Below are 27,977 nucleotides of genomic sequence, written 5' to 3' on the forward strand. Positions count from 1 at the left end.
CAACGTGCCACACTCCAGCCCAGTAGGTGGCGAGAATGCGCCAAATGCTAGTTTGCCAACTGCCATAAACTCTAAAAGAAGAAGAACTGCGGGGCACTGTTGTGCCAAGTATCTCCGGTTGTGCTGCATAGCCAGTGAAACACGGCGAAGAAGTGGGTATACAGAGCATGTTTAATTGACATGCTCAGCATAACTATGTCAAAGTTGTCCGTGAAAGAACAGAGTGGCTGTAAAAAACTGTTGAAATTGGTATCTGAAGAGGACTTGTTGGCTCTTAAAGATACAGTAACGAATCGCCTGATTGCTGTCGAGAGTGCAGAAGGTAAGGCAACACTGTCATGAAACACTGTTTCCTGAAACTCAAAAAGGCTGTCTAGAGGGCTGTTTCACAAAACAAGATTATAAAACAAGCCAGTCTAATTTTGGTTAGTAACACTAATTGTCGGTGTATTCGGTTTCATAAAGCAAACTTAAAATAGTTCAAACTCATTTACTATTGCAACTTATGCTGGGAAACTAACCTGAGGGCAGTTTCACAAAACAAGATTGTTTTGGTTAGTAAGCATGTTCTCAGTGGATTTGGTGTTATATCATAAAGGAAATTCAAACTCAGTTACTATGGCAACTTATGCTGGGACACTAATGGCTGTAATACACTACAAGACTTAAAAAATCAACAGATTTTTTTAAAACTAGACATCATACACTTGTAGAGGTGGGAATCTCTAGGCACGTCACGATGCGATTCGATTACGATTCAGAGGGCTGCGATGCGATGATAAAACGATTCTCCATGCATCTTTTTCCTATACAAATTTTATTTTTCTTGCTGTGTGACTATTAAAATCAAAGTATTTGTAATTACCCAGACCGATTTTACTTCCAATATCTTTTATTAATAAAACAAATGGAAGTGATTTGGCAAGTCAACTGGAAGGTTACATTTTCCAGGATTGCAAAGAACAAACAGGAAAAGAGTGACTTCCCTCAGTGCCCTGTAGTAGCATACAGAGTGCAGTAAATTAATGCAGACTTCAGCATGTAATAATAGCTAATGTAAAATTACAGACTTTTAGGCAACATCATCCTGTTATGTACAATGAGCAATACAATCCATCAGAAAAAGAAAAATATAAAACTCTGAACCAGCAGCTCTAATACAAAAATGCTTGACTGCAGCATATTCTGAATAACTAGTAACATATTAAACTGCTCTTAAAATTCATTAACCTACAGTAATAGACTTCTTACCATCATCCTCCTGTTATGTGCAATGACTGCAGCATGTTCCGAATAACTTGTAACATACTAAGCTGCTCTTATACACAAATAAATAACTGAGTCTAAGACTTATACAGGGCTTGACAATACTTTTGGCGCGATTCTGATCACATAAGAGAGTCGCAACTCTAGAAACGCGGCCAGTATGAAATGTGTGCATCATCCACGCCAGCATCCAGTGTCCAAGCACAAAAATGCGAAAACTAATGAACACGTGACATTTTTAGTCATAGGAATAAACCGTTTTTAAGTGTAAAGCACCACAACAGCCAAGTGACCTTCCCCAAACGACAGTTTAGGTACCACATACTGTGAGAGCTGGAGTCGAAAAGCGGAGTAGACAATGGACGGACAGCCCACTATATATGACAAATATTCCCAACGAGTTATTACAGAAACAATTCACTAAAGTCCTGCGTCTGATCTCCCTCTTTTGTTGCAGTTGATAGCTGGCTGTAATCAAGGCAAGACAAAAAGTTCACACGAGACTAAAGTGCCATTTGGTTTCATCTTTTGTAAATCTTAAGTAATTAAGTTAAGTTATTAATTAGGCATATGTACATATAATATATTTAAATGATTCCCTGCATGTTTCTGTTTGTATGTATTCTGTGGTGGACAGTAGTTGACAAGTAAGTATATTAAAAGGATCCCTGGGTATAGAGCGATGTATGTCTTAATATATGAACAATGGCATTGACTTTATAATTGTGAAATAAAAAAACAGTGTAACTGTCACAGTATTCATAAACTTCGAAAAATTATTTTTACTTGGAGGCTGCCATTTTTTTTGCGTCAGAATCCGTGATGTCAAATGGTTGCGACCTAAACCTGTTCTCTTTCGCAACAGCGAAGCACACACGTTTTCCATATATAACAGTAAAATATGACACGTAAAACATAAGATCAGATATACAAACACACAGGGACAGTAGGTGGCGGTATGTCCTTTTGACACAAGCCAGCCTGCCAGCCATAAAAGAAGAACGCGTGCGTTCAGTATTAGACATCTGTTCAAGTGAAAAGTGAGACCTATTAGTCAGATATGGTGACCTATACCCGAAATGTGACCTCTGCATTTAACCCATCCAGAGAGTAGTGAACACACGCACAGCAAGTCATGAACACACGTACACCCGGAGCAGTGGGCAGCTATCACTGCGGCGCCCATGGAGCAAGTAGGGGTAAGGTGCCTTGCTCAAGGGCACCTCAGTCGTTACCCGCCGGCCCTGGGAATCGAACTGGCAACCTTCTGGTCACGAGTCCGACTCTCTAACCATTAGACCACTGTTGATAAATCAACATCAAAAAGTCAAAATCTGGATAAAATGCATTGTATAATGGCTAAAACATCGTGTATATGATAAATTCGAAATGATTTTGGTTATTAATATGCATGTTTGTGTTGTTTCTGACAAACAATATTAAAATGTAGGAAAATACACCAAATAGCGTCTTTATTTTCTTTCTTCTTTTAGCATTATATAAAAGGAGGAGCGACAACAGTAAAGGACGAGAGAGAACCAGGCCGGGACTTTACGTTATGTTTTATTATGTGTGACCGGCAGTCGACCGTGAGGGAGCTGCCGGCATTTTACTTTCGTTTTGTTGTTTGTTTATTTTATTAAAGTTTTGTTGTTCGCCGATTCCCTCCTCCTTCTTCCTTGCTGTGAACATTATTACACACACACATATATACAAACCCGATTCCAAAAAAGTTGGGACACTGTACAAATTGTGAATAAAAAAGGAATGCAATAATTTACGAATCTCATAAACTTATATTTTATTCACAATAGAATATAGATAACATATCAAATGTTGAAAGTGAGACATTTTGAAATGTCATGCCAAATATTGGCTCATTTTGGATTTCATGAGAGCTACACATTCCAAAAAAGTTGGGACAGGTAGCAATAAGAGGCCGGAAAAGTTAAATGTACATATAAGGAACAGCTGGAGGACCAATTTGCAACTTATTAGGTCAATTGGCAACATGATTGGGTATAAAAAGAGCCTCTCAGAGTGGCAGTGTCTCTCAGAAGTCAAGATAGGCAGAGGATCACCAATTCCCCCAATGCTGCGGCGAAAAATAGTGGAGCAATATCAGAAAGGAGTTTCTCAGAGAAAAATTGCAAAGAGTTTGAAGTTATCATCATCGACAGTGCATAATATCATTCAAAGATTCAGAGAATCTGGAACAATCTCTGTGCGTAAGGGTCAAGGCCGGAAAACCATACTGGATGCCCGTGATCTTCGGGCCCTTAGACGGCACTGCATCACATACAGGAATGCTACTGTAATGGAAATCACAACATGGGCTCAGGAATACTTCCAGAAAACATTGTCGGTGAACACAATCCACCGTGCCATTCGCCGTTGCCGGCTAAAACTCTATAGGTCAAAAAAGAAGCCATATCTAAACATGATCCAGAAGCGCAGGCGTTTTCTCTGGGCCAAGGCTCATTTAAAATGGACTGTGGCAAAGTGGAAAACTGTTCTGTGGTCAGACGAATCAAAATTTGAAGTTCTTTTTGGAAAACTGGGACGCCATGTCATCCGGACTAAAGAGGACAAGGACAACCCAAGTTGTTATCAGCGCTCAGTTCAGAAGCCTGCATCTCTGATGGTATGGGGTTGCATGAGTGCGTGTGGCATGGGCAGCTTACACATCTGGAAAGGCACCATCAATGCTGAAAGGTATATCCAAGTTCTAGAACAACATATGCTCCCATCCAGACGTCGTCTCTTTCAGGGAAGACCTTGCATTTTCCAACATGACAATGCCAGACCACATACTGCATCAATTACAACATCATGGCTGCGTAGAAGAAGGATCCGGGTACTGAAATGGCCAGCCTGCAGTCCAGATCTTTCACCCATAGAAAACATTTGGCGCATCATAAAGAGGAAGATGCGACAAAGAAGACCTAAGACAGTCGAGCAACTAGAAGCCTGTATTAGACAAGAATGGGACAACATTCCTATTCCTAAACTTGAGCAACTTGTCTCCTCAGTCCCCAGACGTTTGCAGACTGTTATAAAAAGAAGAGGGGATGCCACACAGTGGTAAACATGGCCTTGTCCCAACTTTTTTGAGATGTGTTGATGCCATGAAATTTAAAATCAACTTATTTTTCCCTTAAAATGATACATTCTCTCAGTTTAAACATTTGATATGTCATCTATGTTGTATTCTGAATAAAATATTGAAATTTGAAACTTCCACATCATTGCATTCTGTTTTTATTCACAATTTGTACAGTGTCCCAACTTTTTTGGAATCGGGTTTGTATATACAATATATATATATAACTTATTATTATATATATTTATATTATATATATTATATAATATTTATATATAGTAATATATACTTGGATATATACATGTATTTACTATATATGTATTATTATATATGTATGTATAATATATGTATGTATATTATGTATGTATGTATATATTATTGTTATTATTATGTATAATGATATATTAGTAGTATATATGTTAATATTATATGTATATATTATATGTAGATATTATTATATATATATGTTGTATATATAGTGTATATTATATGTATATGTATTATATAGTATATATATGTTATATGTATATGTATTATATGTATATATATATATATGTATAGTATTATATGTGTATAATTATATTAATAATATGTATTTATATATATGTATATATATGTATATGGTATATATATGTATATGGTATAATATTATATAGTATATATATGTATATATATGTAATATAAATATATGTATATATATATATGTATATATATGTATATGATATATATATATGTATATATATATATGTATATAATGTATAATATAATGTATGTATATATATAGTATATGTATGTATGTTGTATTAGTATATGTAATATATACACTCACCTAAAGGATTATTAGGAACACCTGTTCAATTTCTCATTAATGCAATTATCTAATCAACCAATCACATGGCAGTTGCTTCAATGCATTTAGGGGTGTGGTCCTGGTCAAGACAATCTCCTGAACTCCAAACTGAATGTCAGAATGGGAAAGAAAGGTGATTTAAGCAATTTTGAGCGTGGCATGGTTGTTGGTGCCAGACGGGCCGGTCTGAGTATTTCACAATCTGCTCAGTTACTGGGATTTTCACGCACAACCATTTCTAGGGTTTACAAAGAATGGTGTGAAAAGGGAAAAACATCCAGTATGCGGCAGTCCTGTGGGCGAAAATGCCTTGTTGATGCTAGAGGTCAGAGGAGAATGGGCCGACTGATTCAAGCTGATAGAAGAGCAACTTTGACTGAAATAACCACTCGTTACAACCGAGGTATGCAGCAAAGCATTTGTGAAGCCACAACACGCACAACCTTGAGGCAGATGGGCTACAACAGCAGAAGACCCCACCGGGTACCACTCATCTCCACTACAAATAGGAAAAAGAGGCTACAATTTGCACGAGCTCACCAAAATTGGACAGTTGAAGACTGGAAAAATGTTGCCTGGTCTGATGAGTCTCGATTTCTGTTGAGACATTCAAATGGTAGAGTCAGAATTTGGCGTAAACAGAATGAGAACATGGATCCATCATGCCTTGTTACCACTGTGCAGGCTGGTGGTGGTGGTGTAATGGTGTGGGGGATGTTTTCTTGGCACACTTTAGGCCCCTTAGTGCCAATTGGGCATCGTTTAAATGCCACGGCCTACCTGAGCATTGTTTCTGACCATGTCCATCCCTTTATGACCACCATGTACCCATCCTCTAATGGCTACTTCCAGCAGGATAATGCACCATGTCACAAAGCTCGAATCATTTCAAATTGGTTTCTTGAACATGACAATGAGTTCACTGTACTAGAATGGCCCCCACAGTCACCAGATCTCAACCCGATAGAACATCTTTGGGATGTGGTGGAACGGGAGCTTCGTGCCCTGGATGTGCATCCCACAAATCTCCATCAACTGCAAGATGCTATCCTATCAATATGGGCCAACATTTCTAAAGAATGCTTTCAGCACCTTGTTGAATCAATGCCACGTAGAATTAAGGCAGTTCTGAAGGCGAAAGGGGGTCAAACACCGTATTAGTATGGTGTTCCTAATAATCCTTTAGGTGAGTGTATATATATGTATATATATGTATATATATGTATATATATATATATGTATATATATATATATGTATATATATGTATATATATATATATGTATATATGTGACCCTGGATCACAAAACCAGTCTTAAGTAGCACGGGAACATTTTTAGTAAAAGCCAAAAATATTTTGTGTGGGTCAAAATTATCGATTTTTCTTTTATGCCCCAAAACATTAGGATATTAAGTAAAGATCATGTTCCATGAAGATATTTTGTAAATTTTATACCCTAAATATATACAAACTTTATTTTTATGAGTGGATGGCCTGTTACAGTGCCTCTGATTAACAACTTCAAAGGCAATTTTCTCAATATTTTGATTTTTTTTGCATCCTCAGATTCCAGATTTAAACCGTTGTATCTCAGCCAGATATTGTCCGATCCTGACAAGTCATATATCTATAGAAAGTTTAATTATTCAGATTTCAGATTATGTAAAAATCTCAATTTCGAAAAATTGACTCATAAAACTGGTTTTGTTGTCCAGGGTCACATATAATGTGTGTGTGTAGCTGTGCGTGCAACCAGTTTACGTCATCGAAAAAGAATATGGCAGCCTCCTTAGGTTAAAATGAGTATTACATTTAGGGTTTTTTTAAGAGCTGAAAATATTGTATGTGTTTCTAACGACAAATGCTAGTAGTGTAAGGCTATTACAATGCATTAAGCCATACATCTCTCTATACACCGGGTTCCCTTTAAGGTTATTTAGTTAAACTTGGCACAGTCATACAAAACTGTAATGTGGTTGACAGATCTGGAACTACTTTATAGGTGTGCGCTTCCTGAAAAACAATGCACACCAGCCCCCTTGGTAGGGATGCTCATTTCGATAAATTTCCCTAACCGAGAACCGACGCTCGTTATCCTAACATTAACCGTTAATTGATAAGATTTTAAAATTAAATTGGAATTTTTAAAAAATGGGGATGCTCATTTCGAAGGCTGCGTCCTCTAGAGGTCTCGTTTGTCGGCCGCATACGCTTTCGCATGCGACACGTATGGGGTAGTAAGGATGACATTTTCCCACTGAATGAAAGCAACGGTTTATCCAAAAAGATGCTAGGTTTGTCGTTATATACTGTATGTCTTCTGAACAGAAGTCGCTAAAGGGGTCAGAAAAGTTGCTAAACCTAGTGAAAGACTTGCGAACTTAGGAACAATGATCGGACAAATTAAGAATGAATGGGAGACAGTGCATCACTGTAGTTACCACGGCAAAATTAATAAAGCAGAAACACTGTAAATGCTCATGGTAATTTTATTAAATTGCTGTAATGGTGCGAGTTTAAAAAAAGAGACTCTGACTTATTATTCAGGGAAAAGCATTGTGCAAGTCCGCCGCTTAAGGTATAAAATAAACATAGAATCTTGCTGTAGTGCTAAGGAATCGTGTTAAAAAATTAAACACTGTTTGATGTATCATTGTCAGATTGTATGTGATTCCGCTTGCATTTGATTCCAGTGGAGCACTACTGCAAGTTAATGTGAGGGCGGATCTATGCAGCCATTGGGCGGGCATTATTCAAATGTGAGACATGTCTACGTAGTAACTGTCATTCCAGAGCTCAGGCGTTTCTGGAAAGTGATTGCTGTTAAAGAGAATATCTCTCTTTAGAGTTGACTTTGAGCTTTATAACTTTGCAGAACTTTGCAAGCGACTCTTTTAAATAGGCTGTATGAGTACATTTTAACTTAATTTTACTCATTGCACATTCTACTGATTCATTTATGGATTTCTTACCAGTCATTCCCTCTGACTTGGTTATTTGTAGCAGTATTACCTTTTATAGTTTAGTACCTTTGACATTTGAAGAATGTGGACGTAATGCGCAAGTACGCTGGATGCCAACCCCGTAAAACAAAGAAGAGCACCAGTCGTCGTCACTCTATTTTCCTTAGTGGTTCGAGTTGTATGGCTGCTTTACAATAGCATGCACGTGTTATTATCTTGACTAATTGAGTCTTGTTCTAATTAGTAGGATCGCATGAACTAAACTTTAACCTTTATGAAACTCATTTCTAATCAGCGCTACTGATTAGATTAGTTAATTCAAGTAGGTTGGACTCTAATCGCCACTTTTCTTTGCGACTGAAATAGCCCTCTGCTAACATAAGGTAGGCTACTGTCACATTGTGTTTTCTGTTCCATAGAGGCCGTTGATGCCATAATAATTTACTCTCAAGATGCAGAAGAACTCCTGAAGAGAAAGAAGGTCCATCGTGATGTCATTTTTAAGTATCTTGCCAGTGAGGGGGTCGTCATTCTTCCTAACCCTGAAAAACATCAGTTAATCAGAATGACCCTTGAGTTTTGGTCATCTGGTGAGGTGGGTGTCACCAATCTACTTCTTATTGCACAAATCTGTTTTTCAGTTTGTCCATTTTCTATATGAAGAGTTTGGTTTCAAAATGAGAACTCAGTTTTTTATTGTGCATTCCAATTAATACACAATAAAAACATGTTAACATAATAAAAAACTGATTTTTGAAAAATTCTAATTTTGGAACCAAACTCTTCAAATTTAAAATACTTTTTATTAGTTTTACTCTTTGAGTAGTATTAGTTTAGATTTAGTTTTGTAGTGTTTGTAGTTTAAGTTTTTTTGTATATTAAACTTAAAATGTTAACTTTTAGCGTTTTTGTATGTGTTTGGTGGAATTTTATTGAAGACATGTTGTAAAATGTATTACATTCAGTGTAATAATAATGATCATTTTATTAGTTTTTTTAGAAATCATGTTTTAGTTTAATTTAATTTTATTAATTTTGTTTTGTTTTGTTTTTATTCAGTTCAGGGCTGTACGTTAACTTTTTTTGCACGAAGCACTGGTGCTACTGAGGTTTAAAGTTTTGTAGCGCAGGCCAAACAGTTATACTTATGTAAGTATAAGCGGGCAATCACACAGAACTCGCTTTTTCTGTTTGAAAACGCGGCGCACTGCACTGCATTTTATGTTGACTTTTTGAAAAGAGAAGCGCGCTGCATTTTTTTACGTTGCTATGCAACCACCTAATCAGCTTCCCAGTCAGTCAAGGATTATAGAACGAGCACTGTAGTTGCTGTTAACTGTCATATTAACAGAAACTGAAATGGGTACAAACTGTAGAGTTATGGGGTGTTTCCCTTTAAGGAAGGGGGGTCACATGACATGCGGGGGTGTGGTTTAGGGGAGTAGCTGATGGTGGTAGAATAAAGTAGTTGCAGCTTTCTCTGTGGATCTGTTTCATATCTTTACATGGTGTCAGAAGTTGGATTTAAAACAAAATGGCCCAGGGACTTCGCCGTATAGATCCGTTGGTTTTTGATGACAACATTGCCGACAACTGGAAAAAGTTCGAGAAGGAATGGCGCATCTACTGCTATGCGGGCCTATCTGATAAAACAAAGAAAGTACAGGCTTACACGCTGTTAAATCTTGCTGGTTCCAATGCGGTTGACAAAGCTGAAACATTTGTGTATGAAGAAGAGGAAGATCCCGAGGATCCTGAGGTACTTTTACAGAAATTCTCCGAACTATGTTTACCCGTAAAAAACGTAATCATGGACAGACACGCTTTTAATACCGCTGTTCAAAAACCTGGCGAATCTACACAAATCTACGTCTCCACACTCAAAATCCTCGCAAAGAAATGTGAATTTGGATCTCTGCAAGATTAACTCATTAGAGACCGCATAGTTTGCGGTATAGAAAATGACACCGTTCGTAAACAGTTACTCCGTGAAAAAAAACTCACCCTGGACCTCGCCATAAACATTTGCTTACTACATGAACAGTTGGAGAGGAGCATGAGAGAGCTAAGAAACGACACAGAGGTATGTGCTCTTCAAAGTACACGTTGTTTAAACTGCAATGGTCAACATTCTTCAGAAAAAAGCAAATGCTTCGCATTCAACAAACGCTGCAACAACTGTGGAAAACTAAACCATTTTGCAAGATGCTGCAGATCAGTTTACGTGCAGACAAGAGGTGCTAAATCGTACTACCAGCCCAGGAACCCGAAAAGGGATAAAATACATGAACTTGATGAACAACCTGATTGCAATGTGCAGGACACTTTCTACTGTGATCCTGTAGATCAGTGTTTCCCAACCCTGGTCCTCGGGGCACACCTTCCAGAATGTTTTAGATCTCTCCCTATATAAAACACCTGATTCAACTGATCAATCAGGTGTTTCACATAGGGAGAGAACTAAAACATTCTGGAAGGTGTGCCCCAAGGACCAGGGTTGGGAAACACTGCTGTAGATATCACCAGCCAAAAGGGTGAGATTTTCACAACACTACAATTGAAAAATGGAAACGGCCAACTCACAGTAAAAGTTGATACAGGCGCAAAATGCAACGTCATATCCAAGCAACTATTGAATCGTCTGAATCATAACATCCATATCAACACAGCAGAGAAAGTGAATCTTGTGGCTTATGGAGGAGAGACGATTGATACTGAGGGAACCGCTGTGTTGCAGTGTGCTAGTGGGACGTTTAAATTCCATGTAGTGGATCGAGATGTAAAACCACTTCTCGGTCTACAGGACTCCATCGCAATGGGACTCATACAGCTGGGACCTGATGTGCACATGCTAAATCACAAAGCACCAGAGGTACGTGAATACCGTGATCTTTTTGATTGTGATGTTATTGGCAGCTTGCCAGTTGTATATCATATGAGGCTGGACGACACAGTAACCCCAGTGGTTTGTGCTTCACGTAAGATACCTATAGCTATGAAAGAAAAAGTCAAAACAGAATTGGATCGCATGATTGAGCTGAGAGTGATAACACCTGTAACTGAGGCAACAGAGTGGGTATCAGCCATGGTTGCAGCTAAAAAAAAGGATGGCTCAGTGAGGATTTGCATAGATCCAGTCCATCTTAACAAAGCTCTCCTCAGACCACGGCATCCTCTTAAAACAATAGAACAGATCATTGCAGATATGCCTGGTGCTAAGGTGTTTACCATTTTGGATGCCAAATGTGGCTTCTGGCAAATTCCTCTTGATGAAGCTTCATCAAAACTAACCACATTTATGTCACCATTTGGCCGTTACAGGTTCTTGAGGATGCCATACGGGATCTCAACAGGCAGTGAGGTTTTTCAGAGATCCATGGAGCAACTGTTCGCTGGACTGCCTTGTGAAATTGTAGTTGATGATATTCTAATCTGGGGCCGGACACACGAGGAACACGATGATCGCTTGCGACAAGTACTAAACAAAATTCGTGCCATCAATATGAAACTCAATCCTGATAAATGTAAGTTCAGAGTCACTTCGGTCCAGTACGTTGGTCACCTGCTCACTGCTGATGGTGTCAAACCTGATCCAGACAAAACTGCGGCAGTATGTGACATGCCAAAACCACTGGATACACTTGCTCTACAGAGGTTCTTAGGCCTGACAAACTATTTATCGAAATTCATTCCCCAATACAGTGACATCACTGCCCCTTTGAGACAGTTGATCCGCCAGGATTCTGAATGGTGCTGGCATGAGACTCAGGATGCGGCTTTTGACAAACTAAAACGAGCTCTGACGAACCCCCCGGTTTTGCAGTATTTTGATACATCCATACCTGTGGTACTCTCGGCAGACGCCTCTCATCATGGCCTGGGTGCTGTGTGTTTACAGTGTGGGCGGCCTGTAGCCTTTGCATCTCGAACCCTCACGCCCACGGAATCACGTTACGCCCAAATTGAAAAAGAAATGTTGGCACTAGTGTTTGCAACAAAGAAATTCCATGATTTTATCTACGGTCGTCCTGTCACTGTAGAAACCAATCATCAGCCCTTGATAACCATATTAAAGAAACCACTGCACACGGCCTCACCTCGCTTGCAAGGCATGATGATGAAATTGCATCGCTACCACCTGGATGTGATCTTCAAACGTGGCAAGGAATTGTATGTGGCCGATGCTTTGTCCCAAGCACACCTCTCCACATCTGAACCTCGACTCACTGATGACCTACTGGAAGTCATGACTGTCCAAGTTCTGTCTTCCCGCCGCATAGAAGAACTCAAGGCCGCTATTCAAAAAAAGTCACGTGCCAACAGCTTTCGGACATGATGCGGAGTGGCTGGCCAGCCTCCTCAAAGGAACTTCCGTATTCCTTGCGTCCATTCTTCCCCATTAGAGATGAGCTGACCATTCATGAGGACTTGCTGCTTCGGGGGGAGAGATTTGTTATTCCTCCCGCACTGCAAAAATTTTACGTTGGCCAGCTACATCAGGGCCATCCTGGCATTGCAGCATCAAAGCGCAGGGCAAAGGAAATGATGTACTAGCCGTCAATGTACACTGATATTGAAACTGACATATCTCGATGCGCTCCCTGTAATGCGCTGAAACCCCATCAGGTGAAAGAACCTCTGCGACTGCACGACGTCCCGGATCTTCCATGGTCCTTCACGGCAGCTGACCTTTTTGATTGGCATGGGAAAGCACATTTGGTGCTTGTTGATTCTTTCTCTGGATGGTTTGAGATGGACTACCTTTCTGATATGAGGAGCAGCACGGTAATATCTATGTTGAAAAGTCATTTTGCTGTACATTGTGTTCCACACATTCTAATGACTGATAACGCTACTCGGTTTGTGTGCAAGGACTTTGCGGACTTCTCTCACATATGGGACTTCAAGCATATTCGCAGCAGTCCTCAATATCCCCAATCCAATGGACTGGCAGAGCATGCAGTTAGGTCTGCCAAGCATCTTTTGGAAAAATGCCACAGGGATCGTACTGACATCCGTGCTGCTCTTCTCCATGTTCGTAATCTTCCTCGGGATGGCCTACCGTCCCCCGCACAACGCCTGTTTTCGAGGCAAACAAGGACCTTTCTACCTGTCTCCAAGGCCTTGCTTCAACCTGTTGTTCACTCCGGTGTGACTGACACTATCACCAAGCAAAGACTGAGGGGAAAAGAGTATTATGACTAGAGATGCACCGAATGCAATTTTCTTTGCCGATTCCGATTTTATTACAAGTGAAACCTGCCGATTCCGATTTTTGCCGATTCCGATTTTCTATCCACAAACTATAATTGACAGTATACTTTATATAAAACCATATGAACTTTTCTTCAATACACATTTTTTATTTTCATTGAATAAATGATTAAACATTACAATTTCCCCAAATTTCCCTAAATGCAGTTCTCCAAGCTGCATTAAATTACAGAATCTTCTCTTTCCCAAACAACTCTTAAATTGAATAACTCTGTGACTGAAAAGAAGTACAAATAATAAAATATAACTAAACATGTCACTTAATTTACCTTTTTCATTTTTGTACTCATCTCACAAAAGTCTAAGATAACAATAAAATACTTCAACTTTATTCTCGTCTGTTTCGTTTATGAAACTAACATTGCTTTATTTCATTTTTTCTGAAATGTAAAATAAATTGTCTTTATCTTGGGTCTGTAGTATTAAAAGAAGTGGGTTGATTTTTGCTGCAACTTCAATAAAAAAGTTAAAATCTTATGAGTGAATTCTACTCTAAAGATGTATATGTATTTGCAGTTTTTTGTGTTAGTAAAGAACTCAATCAGATATACACTCACCTAAAGGATTATTAGGAACACCTGTTCAATTTCTCATTAATGCAATTATCTAATCAACCAATCACATGGCAGTTGCTTCAATGCATTTAGGGGTGTGGTCCTGGTCAAGACAATCTCCTGAACTCCAAACTGAATGTCAGAATGGGAAAGAAAGGTGATTTAAGCAATTTTGAGCGTGGCATGGTTGTTGGTGCCAGACGGGCCGGTCTGAGTATTTCACAATCTGCTCAGTTACTGGGATTTTCACGCACAACCATTTCTAGGGTTTACAAAGAATGGTGTGAAAAGGGAAAAACATCCAGTATGCGGCAGTCCTGTGGGCGAAAATGCCTTGTTGATGCTAGAGGTCAGAGGAGAATGGGCCGACTGATTCAAGCTGATAGAAGAGCAACTTTGACTGAAATAACCACTCGTTACAACCGAGGTATGCAGCAAAGCATTTGTGAAGCCACAACACGCACAACCTTGAGGCAGATGGGCTACAACAGCAGAAGACCCCACCGGGTACCACTCATCTCCACTACAAATAGGAAAAAGAGGCTACAATTTGCACGAGCTCACCAAAATTGGACAGTTGAAGACTGGAAAAATGTTGCCTGGTCTGATGAGTCTCGATTTCTGTTGAGACATTCAAATGGTAGAGTCAGAATTTGGCGTAAACAGAATGAGAACATGGATCCATCATGCCTTGTTACCACTGTGCAGGCTGGTGGTGGTGGTGTAATGGTGTGGGGGATGTTTTCTTGGCACACTTTAGGCCCCTTAGTGCCAATTGGGCATCGTTTAAATGCCACGGCCTACCTGAGCATTGTTTCTGACCATGTCCATCCCTTTATGACCACCATGTACCCATCCTCTAATGGCTACTTCCAGCAGGATAATGCACCATGTCACAAAGCTCGAATCATTTCAAATTGGTTTCTTGAACATGACAATGAGTTCACTGTACTAGAATGGCCCCCACAGTCACCAGATCTCAACCCGATAGAACATCTTTGGGATGTGGTGGAACGGGAGCTTCGTGCCCTGGATGTGCATCCCACAAATCTCCATCAACTGCAAGATGCTATCCTATCAATATGGGCCAACATTTCTAAAGAATGCTTTCAGCACCTTGTTGAATCAATGCCACGTAGAATTAAGGCAGTTCTGAAGGCGAAAGGGGGTCAAACACCGTATTAGTATGGTGTTCCTAATAATCCTTTAGGTGAGTGTATATATACAGTATATAACACACAATACATATATTAATGATGCGTATATATATATATAATATATACTATACATATATAATAATATATATACATATAGATTTTAGCCCTGTATCGTTTAACTTTAACCAGACAAGCCTTCTGTCTCATATAGAAATCTGTTTAAATCATGTTCCTTCAGATGTCCAGGATTCTTAGCACCACAGAACCTTATGCTGTAAATAACCATGCATCGTCCAAAGCTGAGGTGCTGTGTAAATATCTCAATCAAAATCTTAACCTTCCATCTTCCTACAAAGAGAGGTGAGTTTCCATGTCTGTCATCTAGGTTTGTGACTTTGGTTCTAGTGCCCTCTAGAGGTGACTGAAAATGAAAACAATGCTGTGACGTACAGTTCTCATAACCGAAATTACATAAGTCATATGGCATTCATCACTATAACAATGGAATACATTCAATAGTGTTCGTAAAATGTAAAACAGCTTTTGTAAAATGTAAAGACTATTATTTATATGGTCCTAATCAAAGCAAAATTAAAATAAGTCAAACGTTGGTCAAAAGCTGTGACAGTGTTGAAATGATGCTTCATGTTTATTTTTTATCGTCATGGTTTGTTCTTACAGTTGCTCTAAGATCAGTGATATTCAACTTTTGCTGCATGGTCTGAATCTGGACCATCTTTCTGATGTTATGATGGTAAGCTAGTTTGTCTTTGTAAAAAAATATAATTTATATAAATAATATTTATATTATTATATTTGCGTGTAGCAACCACATGACGAGTGGAAGAGAAATATAGACCTTATTTAAATACTTGAAATTGTTAAATAGTTAAATACTTAATTGAAATATGATATCTGAAATAAATGAGGATGAAACATCTGTCCATGTTTAATGCGCAAATCCATCAGTGAAATGGCACACTACAGCATATAAACATTTAAATAAACATCAGTAAATAATGAAAACTTAAATGATATAAGAAAGTTAAATATCAAATAAAAAAGCTCTTGTTGCAGTGACAACTTCAGTCAGTCGCATATTATACCTTACAGTCCTTACATTTGAAACAAACTGTTTAAACCTACCTTGGCTTTCCTATTCAGATTGCCATAAAAACATTACTTTTTCCTACTCATTGATGGAAAACTACATGTTACCATTGTCCAGAAAAAATGAGCTGCACATGTGCGTTCAGAAGATGTGCACAGGAGCCCAAATGAATGTTACCATTGTCCAGAAAAAATGAGCTGCACATGTGCATTCAGAAGATGTGCACAGGAGCCCAAATGAATAGGGCTCTCCGCAACCGCAGCAAAACCTGCGTGCGCTCCGACACTAAGCAAGCGGGTCATAGCCAGTTTTGATTTTGTGTGTCCTTTCATGTCACAACAAGATCCATTGAAGAACCCGCAGAATAACCTGGGTTTTGCCGTGAAGGCCCGCGCTCGAACGCACCAACGGAAACGTATGCCAATAATTTCTGTGTTAATGTAAAATCTTTTAAATAAAACCATCATTTTAATGAACGGTTGAAACAACTTGTATGTCAAACACTAACCTCATGACTCACGAGATGTACTGTGTGAGCTGTGACTATCAAAGCAGTCACTAAAAACACCTCAGAACTAAGTGTGCCTAGGCCATTTGGCAAGAGTGTAGTAAGATTTAATCTAAATAATCTCTAGGATAGTTTCTTTATATGACAATGTGTAGTAAATTACCTGTAAAATCATTTAGATTAGGCAGGAGCGATGAAACCAGATCAAAGCACAAGTCGGTAATAGCTACTATTTTTAATTCATTGTATGTTGTGAAATAAGGACTGTTATTTAAAATAAGGGATAGGAAATAGTTGTAACACTTTACAATAAGATGCTATTTGTAAACCGTTATGTATTAACTAACATGAACTAACAGTGAACAATGACATCAGCATCAACATTTATTAATGTTATTTCATGTTAATTTGAAAATATTTTATGTGTTTCTAACAACAAATGCTAGTAGTGTAAGGCTATTACACTCTATACACTGGGTTCCCTTTAATAAAGAATTTGAACTTTTTAAGGCTTAACTGGACCTTTTGTACTGCAGGTTTGCCCATCATTTCAATTTTAGTCAACAAAATCTACATTATATTTAGTCTACTAAAACTGTTTTAACTAATTTAATTTGTGTAATTAAATGTTCCATACAAAGTTTTAACTGTTTTGACATAGTTTACCTTACCTTAGAATTTAATTAAAACCAGGTCATTACCTTTATATTTCAGAAAAGTTCAGTAACTACTGGATATGCATTGTTGCAACAGAGGATATTAGACCATAAACGACATGTACCAGTTCATTCAGTCTAATTTTGACTCAATTGACTCATTTGTTCAGTGAAGGGCGTATTCATTCAGTACATTTAACCAATAAAACGCTCTGACAAAGCTCACACTCAAACCCTATTGGCTCCTATCTCTTTGAAGCTGCACTGTCTTTGCTTGAGACAGAAATGAATGAGAAATATCTTTCAAAAAGACATATTAAATAAACTGTATTAAATTTCTTCAATCATGCAAATTACATACTTGGTTCGATCTTTATCATGTCATTCAATCTTTTAATGTACATTACGACGCACTTCTACATTTACATTTAGTCATTTAGCAGACGCTTTTATCCAAAGCAACTTACAGAGAGTTCAGGGAGCAATAAGCGATATGTCATACAGGAGCAATAATACAATAGGTGCTAATACAAAGTTACTAGTTTCAACAAAAACCAGACCAATACCTGTTGAGAGAAAAAGAGAGGGTTAGTTAAACTTTTTTTACTTATTTGTCTGTCAAGTATTCACAGAAGAGATGGATTTTAGTAGTTTTTTGAATGTTGTGAGAGATGTGGTTGACCAGGCTGAGTTAGGAAGAATGTTCCACCAGGAAGGAGTTGAGAAGGAGAATGAGCGGGAAAGCGATTTACTGCCCTTTTGAGAAGGCAGTACAAGACGCCGCTCGTTTGCTGAATGCAGGGTTCTTGATGGGGTGTAGGTGGGTGTGAAAGTATGCCAGTGCAGATCCAGTGATAGTCCTGTAGGCAAGCATTATTGACTTGAATCTGATACATGCTTCAACCGGTAGCCAGTGGAGAGAGATGAAAAGGGGAGTCACATGAGCCCTGTTGGAAGAAGAGGTGTGCTGCTGCGTTCTGAACCAGCTGGAGTAGTTTGATAGCCTTTGCAGGAAGACCAGCAAGGAGAGCATTGCAGTAGTCCAACCTTGAGATTCCCAGGGCCTGAACAAGGAGGTGTGCCGCATGCTCAGTGAGATAGGGTCTAACCTTTCTAATGTTGAATAAGGCATGACGGCGTTGTCTTTGCAATGTGATCTTTGAAGGACAGCTGTTCATCAAATATGACTCCGAGGTTCCTGGCTGTTTTGGAAGGAGTGATTGTGGTATTGCCAAGTTGGATGGTGAGATCGTGTTGCACCGTGGGGTGTGCCGGAAACACGAGTAGTTCTGTCTTGGCAGGGTTCAGCTGGAGGTGATGCTCTTTCATCCAAGCTGAGATGTCTTTTAGGCAGGCTGTAATGCGAGCTGCTACAGTGGTATCGTCTGGGTGAAATAAGATGTAAATCTGGGTGTCGTCAGCATAACAGTGATACGAGAAGCCGTTTGCCAGATGCTGCAGATAAGTCTATCAGAATCATGACCGAGGATTTAGATTCTGCCATGGCTAGCCGCAGTGCTTCTGTGATAACAGTGCAGTCTCAGTGGAGTGGTTTGTTTTGAAGCCGATAACAGTGCAGTCTCAGTGGAGTGGTTTGTTTTGAAGCCAGACTGCTTGTCATCCAGCTTATTCTGGGATAGGTAGGAAGACATCTGGTTAAAAACTGCCCTTTCAAGTCTGTAACTGTCGGTAGTAGAGGGGTCCTGAAGAAGTTGGGAGGGGATTGGGTCAAGGGGACGGGTGGTAGAGTGGCTGGAGAGAAGTCTGGTGACTTCAGTGTCAGTCAGTGGGGCGAAAGAGGAGAGTTCAATGTTTGAAGTGAGGGTAGTGTTTACTGAGGTCTGAGGTGCTGAGAATTGTTTGCTGATGGATGATGTTTTCTCAGTGAAAATGCAGCAAAGTCCTCCGCAGTCAAAGATGAAGTGGGCTGGGGAGGAGGGGGCAAAGAAGAGAGTTAAATGTCTTGAAAAGCTGCCGAGTGTTAGGTGCATTGCTCACCTTGGTGGTATAGAAAGATGTTTTAGCTGTGGTAACACTAGCAGAAAAAGAGGAGAGTAGTGACTGGTAGTCCCTTAGGTCAGCAGGATTCTTGGTCTTACGCCATTTCCTTTCAGCAGCCCTGAGTGTACTCCGTTGTTCACGGAGGATGTCAGACAGCCAAGGGCAGGAGGGGGTGGTGCGAGCTGGTCTGGAAGACAGGGGACAATGGTTATCTAGACAGGATGTAAGTGTTGAGCATAAGGTGTCGGTGGCAGTGTCAACATCTAGAGATGCAAAGTTGGAGGGAAGAGAGGATGTCACTTTAGCAGAGAGGGTGCTAGGGGAGAGAGAGCGAAGGTTCCATCTTAAATAAACTGGTGGTGGTGTAGGTATAGTGCATGTTGAAAGTGATGAAGAAGTGGTCAGAAATGCGAAGAGGTGTAACTTTAATGTTATCTGTGGTGAAGATGAGATCAAGCTGGTTTCCTGATCTGTGAGTACCGGCTGTGGCGAGGTGCGTGAGGTCGAACGAGGCGGTGAGGGTGTGGAAGTCAGAAGCATAGGGTTTCTCCAGGTGGATGTTGAAGTCCCCAAAGACTACAAGAGGGCCGCCATCCTCCAGGAATGATGAGAGCAGCACATCTAACTCTTCAATGAAGTTGTGAAGAGGACCTGGTGGGCGGTAAACTACAACAACAGTGAGCTGAGTGGGAGAAGTGATATTAACAGCGTGTTCAAATGAATAGTTGTTGCATAGAGAAGATAGTGGGGAATATTTCCAATTATTGTTGATAAGAAAACCTGTACCTCCTCTTCCAGTTTGGCGGGGAGAGTGAGAGGAGGAGTAGTTTTTAGTTCGGTATAGGGGTGTGCCATATCATACCATCCACGATAACACCGGTATACATTTTTACAAGATAAAAAAAGTGTCATATCGCAAATCTCGCGATATCAATTATATAGTGACGCAATGACGTAAGACGCATTTACATTCCCTAGCGCGCACAACATCACCTGTCTGAGAGGAACAACTCAACTCACTTTTATTGTCACATCACCACGTGTGGTGAGTGAAAGTCTTGGGTGTGTACTCCATACAAACTAGAATGCAGTTGGACAGACAACTGTTTGACTTTACAAACTTAAGTGACAGTATGTAGTGGAGACGAACAGTGCAAAGTATAAATATATACAACAGCAGCATCATGTCAGCCTCCGAGGATAGTTCAATAGTATGGAAATGGTTTGGTTACAAGAGGACAGACCTCCAACAAAGCACAATATTTTGCAAAATATGCAAGAAAACTGTTACCGCTAACAGTTGGTGATATGCGGCCCAGAAGTAAACAGATGACTCAACCAAGCATCGCTGGAGCACTTGCTAGGTACACTCCACATGACATGAAGAGTAAACGGTTGATGGAAATTACTGACTGTGTCACTACTAGGGATGTCCCGAGCTGATCGCAAAGACCGGAATCAGGGGCCGATCAAGGCATTTTTAACCTTTTAATCGGGTTCTTTGTAAAGTTTTGTAAACGAGAGCGCGAGCTGTGACAGACAGCTGTGTCTGCAGTGTGGAAATGTGCAGTGGATCAGCTGCTTGCAGCATGAGCATTCGCAAGGCGTTAGCAATGGAGCTTCGTTCAATAATAACAAATGAATACCAGACCCTCAAAAAAGTGGGCAGATTACAGCGAGTTCACTCAGCTCTGTGACGCTGTGATAGAGAACACAGGTTAGCATCTTATTTCTTCCTTCATATAGCTCTACTGGAGCTTTACATCAAACTTAATGACACATATGAGAAGCATTAACGGCTGTCTGCTAACACGACAGAGATGCTGTTACCCCCTTTCTTTCAAAGTGAAAGTTCAAAGATATACAGTATATGCGAGTACCACACAGATTGAACTTGTATTGTGTTGAGTGTTTTAGTTTTGAGGCAGTGTCAAGTGAAGCTCTGTTATTCTGTCTCCTCATGAGGAAACTCCTGTCCAGCTGCAATAAAAGCATTTAAACTATACTTCATTGATAAAGAGGGCCATTTTAATGTTTAATCTAATCCTGCTATTTGAATTAGTTGAAAAGACGAATTATGTCATTATGTTTCGACCATATGTTAGGCTATCATTTATAGTATGATGAACTGTTAAATAGGAATATTTTAATACCCTTAATATACCTGGAGCGTGCACCTAGCACTAGGAAGCACTAGGATAATTCAAGTATTGGATCGGTACTCGGATCGGCATATACTCAAAATAAAATGACTCGGATCAAGGGCCACAAAAAGTGTGATCGGGACATCCCTAGTCACTACTATTGCACTATAATGCTGCTGCTGCCACCGTATGATAAAAGGATGGAAAATGGCATTTATTTAGTTTGCACTTATAAATAATAATGCCTGCCAGCTGCAATCACCAATAAAACATTGTTCCATATTTGTTCTATATCGTCATAAATATCATTACCGCAAATATTCTTGAAATACCGTGATATAATTTAGAAGCTGTATCGCCCACCCATAGTTCGGTACAGCGCTGGTTTCTTTTGGCTTACTTTTTTGTTGCATTTTGCATTATGCAGCAGCTCACATTTAGCAGATAAGTTAACATTGGCATATAAAAACGTTTGTGTTTGCCTTTGTAACCTTAATGAGTTTCAGGTGACTCGCCAGCAGTCACACTTCAAGTTTGCTGTGTTTTACCAGTGATTGTGAAGGAAAATAAGGTGCTTTAATATAATAAGACCTCTCTACTGCATATGTGATATAAGCACACATGACGCGCTGGCGCAGAGTAGGTAGCGTCTTGACTGCTCAACGAGAAGAATTAAAAGGACATCATATCGTAAAATATCCCATCGCTCTACGATGCGCATTGTTACATTTATGCATCGCGAAATATCTTACTACGAATTATCGTTACACCCTTATATGAAATGGATGTCACAATTCTAAAAAAATTGAATGGATTAATACTAGGTTTATTTCTGGTCTGTTTTTTAACAGATTTCTTCACGTGAGATTGGAGATGGATTATCAGACCTTACAGCTTTGGGTAAGCAGTTTTGTCAGTGGTTCTTCAGCCTTCTCAACTCTCAGAACCCCACATATGGGCAGGTGGTACAGGAGTGGGGTCCTCAGCATTTCTGGCCTGATGTAAGACTAAAGCTTTTGTTATGCACCGGAGAGCAGCGTGTAGATGAGTTTAATGGTGCAGAACTGGTTAGTCAGCGGCTTTACGCTCTTGTTGGACAAGAACGTCTGTCCTTCTGTCCAAACCTGGAGCGATTTGGATTCAAATGTATTTCTTCACCTCATGGATTGGTGTTAGTGGCAGTAGCAGGAACCATCCACCGTGACAATGCCTTTCTTGGAATTTTTGACCAGGTGTTTGGGCTTATTCGATCACCACAGGACAATAATCACTGGAAGATAAAGTTTGTAAATGTGAAAATAAAATCACAAAGTGACTTTTCTGAAAGACAGTTACCAATAATTACATACGACTCAAGTGAGTTGCTGAGACTTTGTAATTGAAAGTGACAGGCCAGCAAGTGATCTGTGTGGTCAGTTTTTTTTACATCTCTAGCAAGAAGATGCACCATTCATTCAAACGGTCATAGCTGATGTTTGTTTTATGCAAATAACAATATTATGGACTGTTTTTTCATATTAATCTTAGTGTATGAAACATCTAGAACGGATCATGTTTTTATACCTTTCTTTTTTCTCCAAGGAGTTTGGCTTACATCTCAATTTATGTTTTTTGGGGTTGAAACACTGAAAGTGAAATTACGTAATTTCTTTTGAATCTGTGTCTCATTTTATCTTAACAAATAAAATTTTTCCACTGTGTTTTTAAGCTCTATCATTCAGCTCATTAAATTCATATTTGAAATCTCCAAAATTACCACAAATTGGAAACCTTTACTTTAGTATTATTTATTTTACTTGCAATCAGTGCCCTGATGATGTTATATAAAAATGTTCTTAAATTCTGTATCAGTTATTTTTACATCATTACAAGTCCAACATTCACCTCTTTTTTATATAAAAAATATCTTCCTCTTTAACTTCATACATGGTAGACAATATTAATATTAAGACCCAAAACTGGACATTGTAATCTAACTCCTATTGAATACTTTGATTGTTGTGAAAGTCTTTAACAGTGGAAAATATTTTTAAAACATATTTTCTCTTGAAACTTCTCTACAGGGACTCCTTGGAAAATCATTCCGTTTTCAAAAATGTAATGTACTGTAGGGGTGTAACATTCAATTTTTCTCATTACAAGACTTTAGTATCATGACTAGGGGTCGACCGATATGGGTTTTTGTGTGACCGATGCCGAAATTTAGAAATCAGGACAGCCAGTGGCAGATATATGATGCTGATTTTTTTGGCTGATTTTCTTTTGTCCACCTTCATATCATAAAATTTACAGTTACAGTTGAAGTCAAAAGTTTTCATCACCCTTTGAAGATTATGGAAAATGCTGAAAATTTGGGAAAATGAAGAGGAATCTTTACAATTAAGGTTAATTTTAATTTAGTCCTGCCCTGAACAAGTTATTTTACGAAAGAAATGTAAACATGAAGTTCACCAAAGAATAATAGAATTTCTAAAAATATCCCAGGTCAAAAGTTTACATGCCCCTGATTATTAATACTGTATGATGATACCTGAACAATCAATGACAGTTTTTGTCATAGTTTTTTTTAAGGGTTTTTTGTTTGTCCTGGGTTATTAAACTGTCTACTGATCTTCAGAAAAATTATCCAGGTCCTCTAGAATCTTTGTTTTTTTCAGCATTTCTGTATATTTTACTAATGTCCAGCAGTAACTGTATGATGTTGAGATTCATATTTTTACATTGAGGACAATCAAGAGTGTGATAGATATTGCCAGAGAATGAAACACAGCCAAACAATAAAAAAGAATCATAACAGTAATAAATGGTGAAAGAAGAAAAAACTTAACAAAAATCCAGATACAGACTTGAACCCCAGCACACTACATGACTGTCCCACACACTTATCCAAGGACACTTATATACTGGCGAGCCAGCACCAATAAATAATCATAGGGAAACACAATAAATGAGCAGAATACACGAGACATATTGACTACAGGTATAAGCAAAACAATTAAAGTTATACCATGTAAAAACAAGAAAAAGGTGAAAACACAGAAGACAGACATACCCACATACAAACGCTCCACACACACAATATGCACATGTACTAACACACACACGCACGCACGCGCATACACACACACACACACACAGAGACATGTACATGTACAGAGCACACACACAGACACACGCACGCACAGTGAAAGCACACATTTAAGATGAAGGAGAGAGAAACAGGTCAAATATTAAACAGACTATAAATTCCTATATGCAATATAAATTATGTAAAACTTAAAAATTCTAATGGTAAAGCAGCCCCCCAGCCAGGCAAATGGTGTGTAAACAGTATGCAAATGGTGGCGAGGGACCCAAAACTCCAATCGAGAAAAAAACCTCAGGAGAACCCAGGCCCAACCAGGGGATTCCAGTTCCCCTTTGGCAAAAGCTGCTGCCTCTGCACAAGCTCGGCAGTGCTTGCACAACAAAGCTAAATAAAAATGAATAAAATAGCATTTGAAATTTTGTAGTGAAGACGTGTCAAGTCGCCACGTCCTTCTTTATCCAGTTCTATTATCTCAGCTCTTGTCAGGTCGCCGCTGCCCATTCTCCGCTCTACCATCAGGTCTGGGCATAAACTGCATCCTGCTCGCTGTGATAACCTTGGAAAAATGAGACAAGACTGGCTGAGCGTAGAGTACTGTTCTGCACTCTTTGATGTATGCAAGATTAAAAAGATGCGTCTTTAGTCTCGATTTAAACTGACAGAGTGTGTCTGCCTCCCGGACAGTGCGTGTCTGCCTCCCGGACAGTGCAGGGAAGACTATTCCAAAGTTTAGGCGCTAGATAGGAAAAGGATCTACCACCTGCACTTGATTTTGAAATTCTAGATATTACCAGTTGACAGGATGCCTGAGAGCGTAATGCACGTGAAAGACTGTTAATACAAGAGGAGTTCACTCAGGTACTGAGGAGCTAAACCATGTAGGGATTTATAGGTAATAAGCAAGATTTTAAAGTTAATGCGATGCTTTATAGGTAACCAGTGCAAGGTTGACAGAACTGGGCCAATATGTTCATACTTTTTTGTACGTGTAAGAACTCGAGCTGCCGCGTTTTGGACCAGTTGGAGTTTTTGTAATAAGCCTGCAGGGCAACCACCTAACAGTGCATTACAGTAATCTAGTCTTGATGTCATGAATGCATGAATTAACTTCTCTGCATCTGACAGTGACAGCATATGACGTAGTTTAGATATATTCTTAAAATGGAAAAAGGCAATTTTACAGGTGTTGGCGACATGGCTCTCAAATGGCAGATTACTATCGAATAGAACGCCAAGATTCTTAGATTACGACAAGGGTTTTATGGAACATCCATCAATAGTTAAGGAATATTCTTGGTTGTTACGTATGGCGATTTTCGGTCCAATAAGTAACACTTCTGTTTTGTCCGAGTTCAGTAATAAAAAGTTGTTACTCATCCAGTTTTTTATATCGACTATGCATTCCATTATTCGATGGAACTGCTGTGTTTCATGAGGCTTCGAGGAAATATAAAGTTGAGTGTCATCAGCATAGGAGTGAAAGCTAACTCTGTGTCGCTTTATTATATCTCCTAGAGGTAGCATGTATAATGCGAAGAGCAGAGGCCCTAAGACTGAGCCCTGTGGTACACTGTACTGGACTTGCAATTTGCATGACACAATGGTGTCACGTGATCAATGGTGTCGTGATCAATGGTGTCGAATGCAGCACCTATAACTAAGGTATAAGGTCTAGCAACACCAATAACGAGATACAACCTCGGTCAGACGCCAATAGCAGATAATTTGTAACTCTGATCAAAGCAGTCTCTGTACTGTGACATGCTCTTAATCCAGACTGGAATTCTTCATTGATGTCATTCCTTTGGAGGAACTTTTTCCAGAACTTTATATATGAAAGATAGATTCGATATAGGCCTGTAGTTCCCTAGTTCTCTAGGGTCAAGTTGGGGTTTTTTGACAAGAGGCCTTATAACAGCCACCTTATATGCTTTAGGCACATGTCCCAATGTCAGAGATGAGTTAATAATACTAAGAAGAGGATCTATAATTTCTGGGAGCATCTCTTTCAGTAGATTTGTAGGTATAGGGTCTAGCATGCATGTTGTTGACTTAGATGATCTAATGATTTTAGACAGTTCATTGTGATGTAGAAAATAATTGCAATTTCTCCTTAGGGGCGCTGTAGTTCAGCGGGTTTCACTTCTGGTTACATTGTTATAATTTTTTATCCAATATCTTGGATTTTATTTGTGAAGTAGTTCATAAATTCATCATTGTTATGCTGATATCCAGAATCTGAAGTCGCTGACGATTTATTTTTTGTTAAATTAGCCACTGTGTTATATAAAAACCTAGGGTTGTTCTGGTTTTCTTCTATTAGTGATGAAAAGTAGGCAGATCTATACGTTTTTAGGGCTTTCCTGTATTTTCGAGTACTATCTTCTTCCATGCTGTACGAAATACCTCTAATTAAGTTTTCTTATAGTTGCGCTCCATTTTTTGGGCCGCTTTCTTTAGAGCCTGAGTGTGTTCATTATACCACGGTGTTGAGCTGCCATTTTTAATCTTCTTTAAACGCAGAGGAGCAATTGTGTCTAGCGTTTCCGAGAAGGTGGAGTTAAAATTTTCAATTGTAATGTCAAGATCTTCAACGTTATTTCTCATGCTAGAGATTTGAGACCATTCAGGCAGATTATCGAGAAACGCATCTTTGGTAGTTGAAGTTATTGCTTTACCATATTTGTAACAAGGAGTTTGATTTGCAGCCGTAGGCCAGTGAAGCAAACATAATACCAGATAATGATCCGAAATGTCTTCACTCTCCTGAAGGATTTTAACATCGTCCACATTTATACCATAAGACAGTATTAAATCTAAAGTATGATTACGAAGGTGAGTGGTCCTGACACATGTTGACTAACACCCATGGAGTTAAGAGTGTCTTTGAAAGCCATTCCTAAGCAGGCCCGGTTCCTGCCAGGTGCAGAAGGGTGGGCTAGCAGGTATCCTGGGTGGGAATATACCCCAACCAGAAAAAATTCAAAAACCATTTAAACATTTTTTTTTTCATTTTTCTGATAAGATAAGAATGTGTTTTGGTAAAATTATCAATTTTGTTTATTTCTGTGAATGACATTTCCCTCAAATTTCATATAAAAATGTTGTTTTTATTTGCATTTATTGCCAAAAAACAAAACAAGTTCATATTTAGTTTTAAACAACTCAAAACTAATGTTTGTAGGCCTACATGTATTAGAAAAAGTTAAAAAGATGATTTATGAATCTGCTTTTTAAAATGAGTTTATTATCATGCTCTCAGTCTTTCATATTGCTGTTGTATGGAGGACTAAACCTGCAAAA

The 27,977-nt window shown here is 39.0% G+C and overlaps 1 protein-coding gene across 1 annotated transcript; it reads left to right on the forward strand.

Moving 5' to 3' along the window:
- Positions 1-86: 86 nt before the first annotated feature.
- On the forward strand, positions 87-27,966 carry cunh3orf38 (chromosome unknown C3orf38 homolog). The gene is made up of 3 exons (XM_057327401.1): positions 87-322; positions 8,601-8,776; positions 22,438-27,966. The coding sequence occupies exons 1-3, from the start codon at positions 181-183 to the stop codon at positions 22,966-22,968; spliced, it is 849 nt and encodes a 282-aa protein (XP_057183384.1). The 5' UTR covers positions 87-180; the 3' UTR covers positions 22,969-27,966.
- Positions 27,967-27,977: the final 11 nt, after the last annotated feature.

This window comes from Triplophysa rosa, unplaced genomic scaffold (genome assembly GCF_024868665.1).
Source record: "Triplophysa rosa unplaced genomic scaffold, Trosa_1v2 scaffold228_ERROPOS557246, whole genome shotgun sequence".
NCBI lineage: Eukaryota > Metazoa > Chordata > Actinopteri > Cypriniformes > Nemacheilidae > Triplophysa > Triplophysa rosa.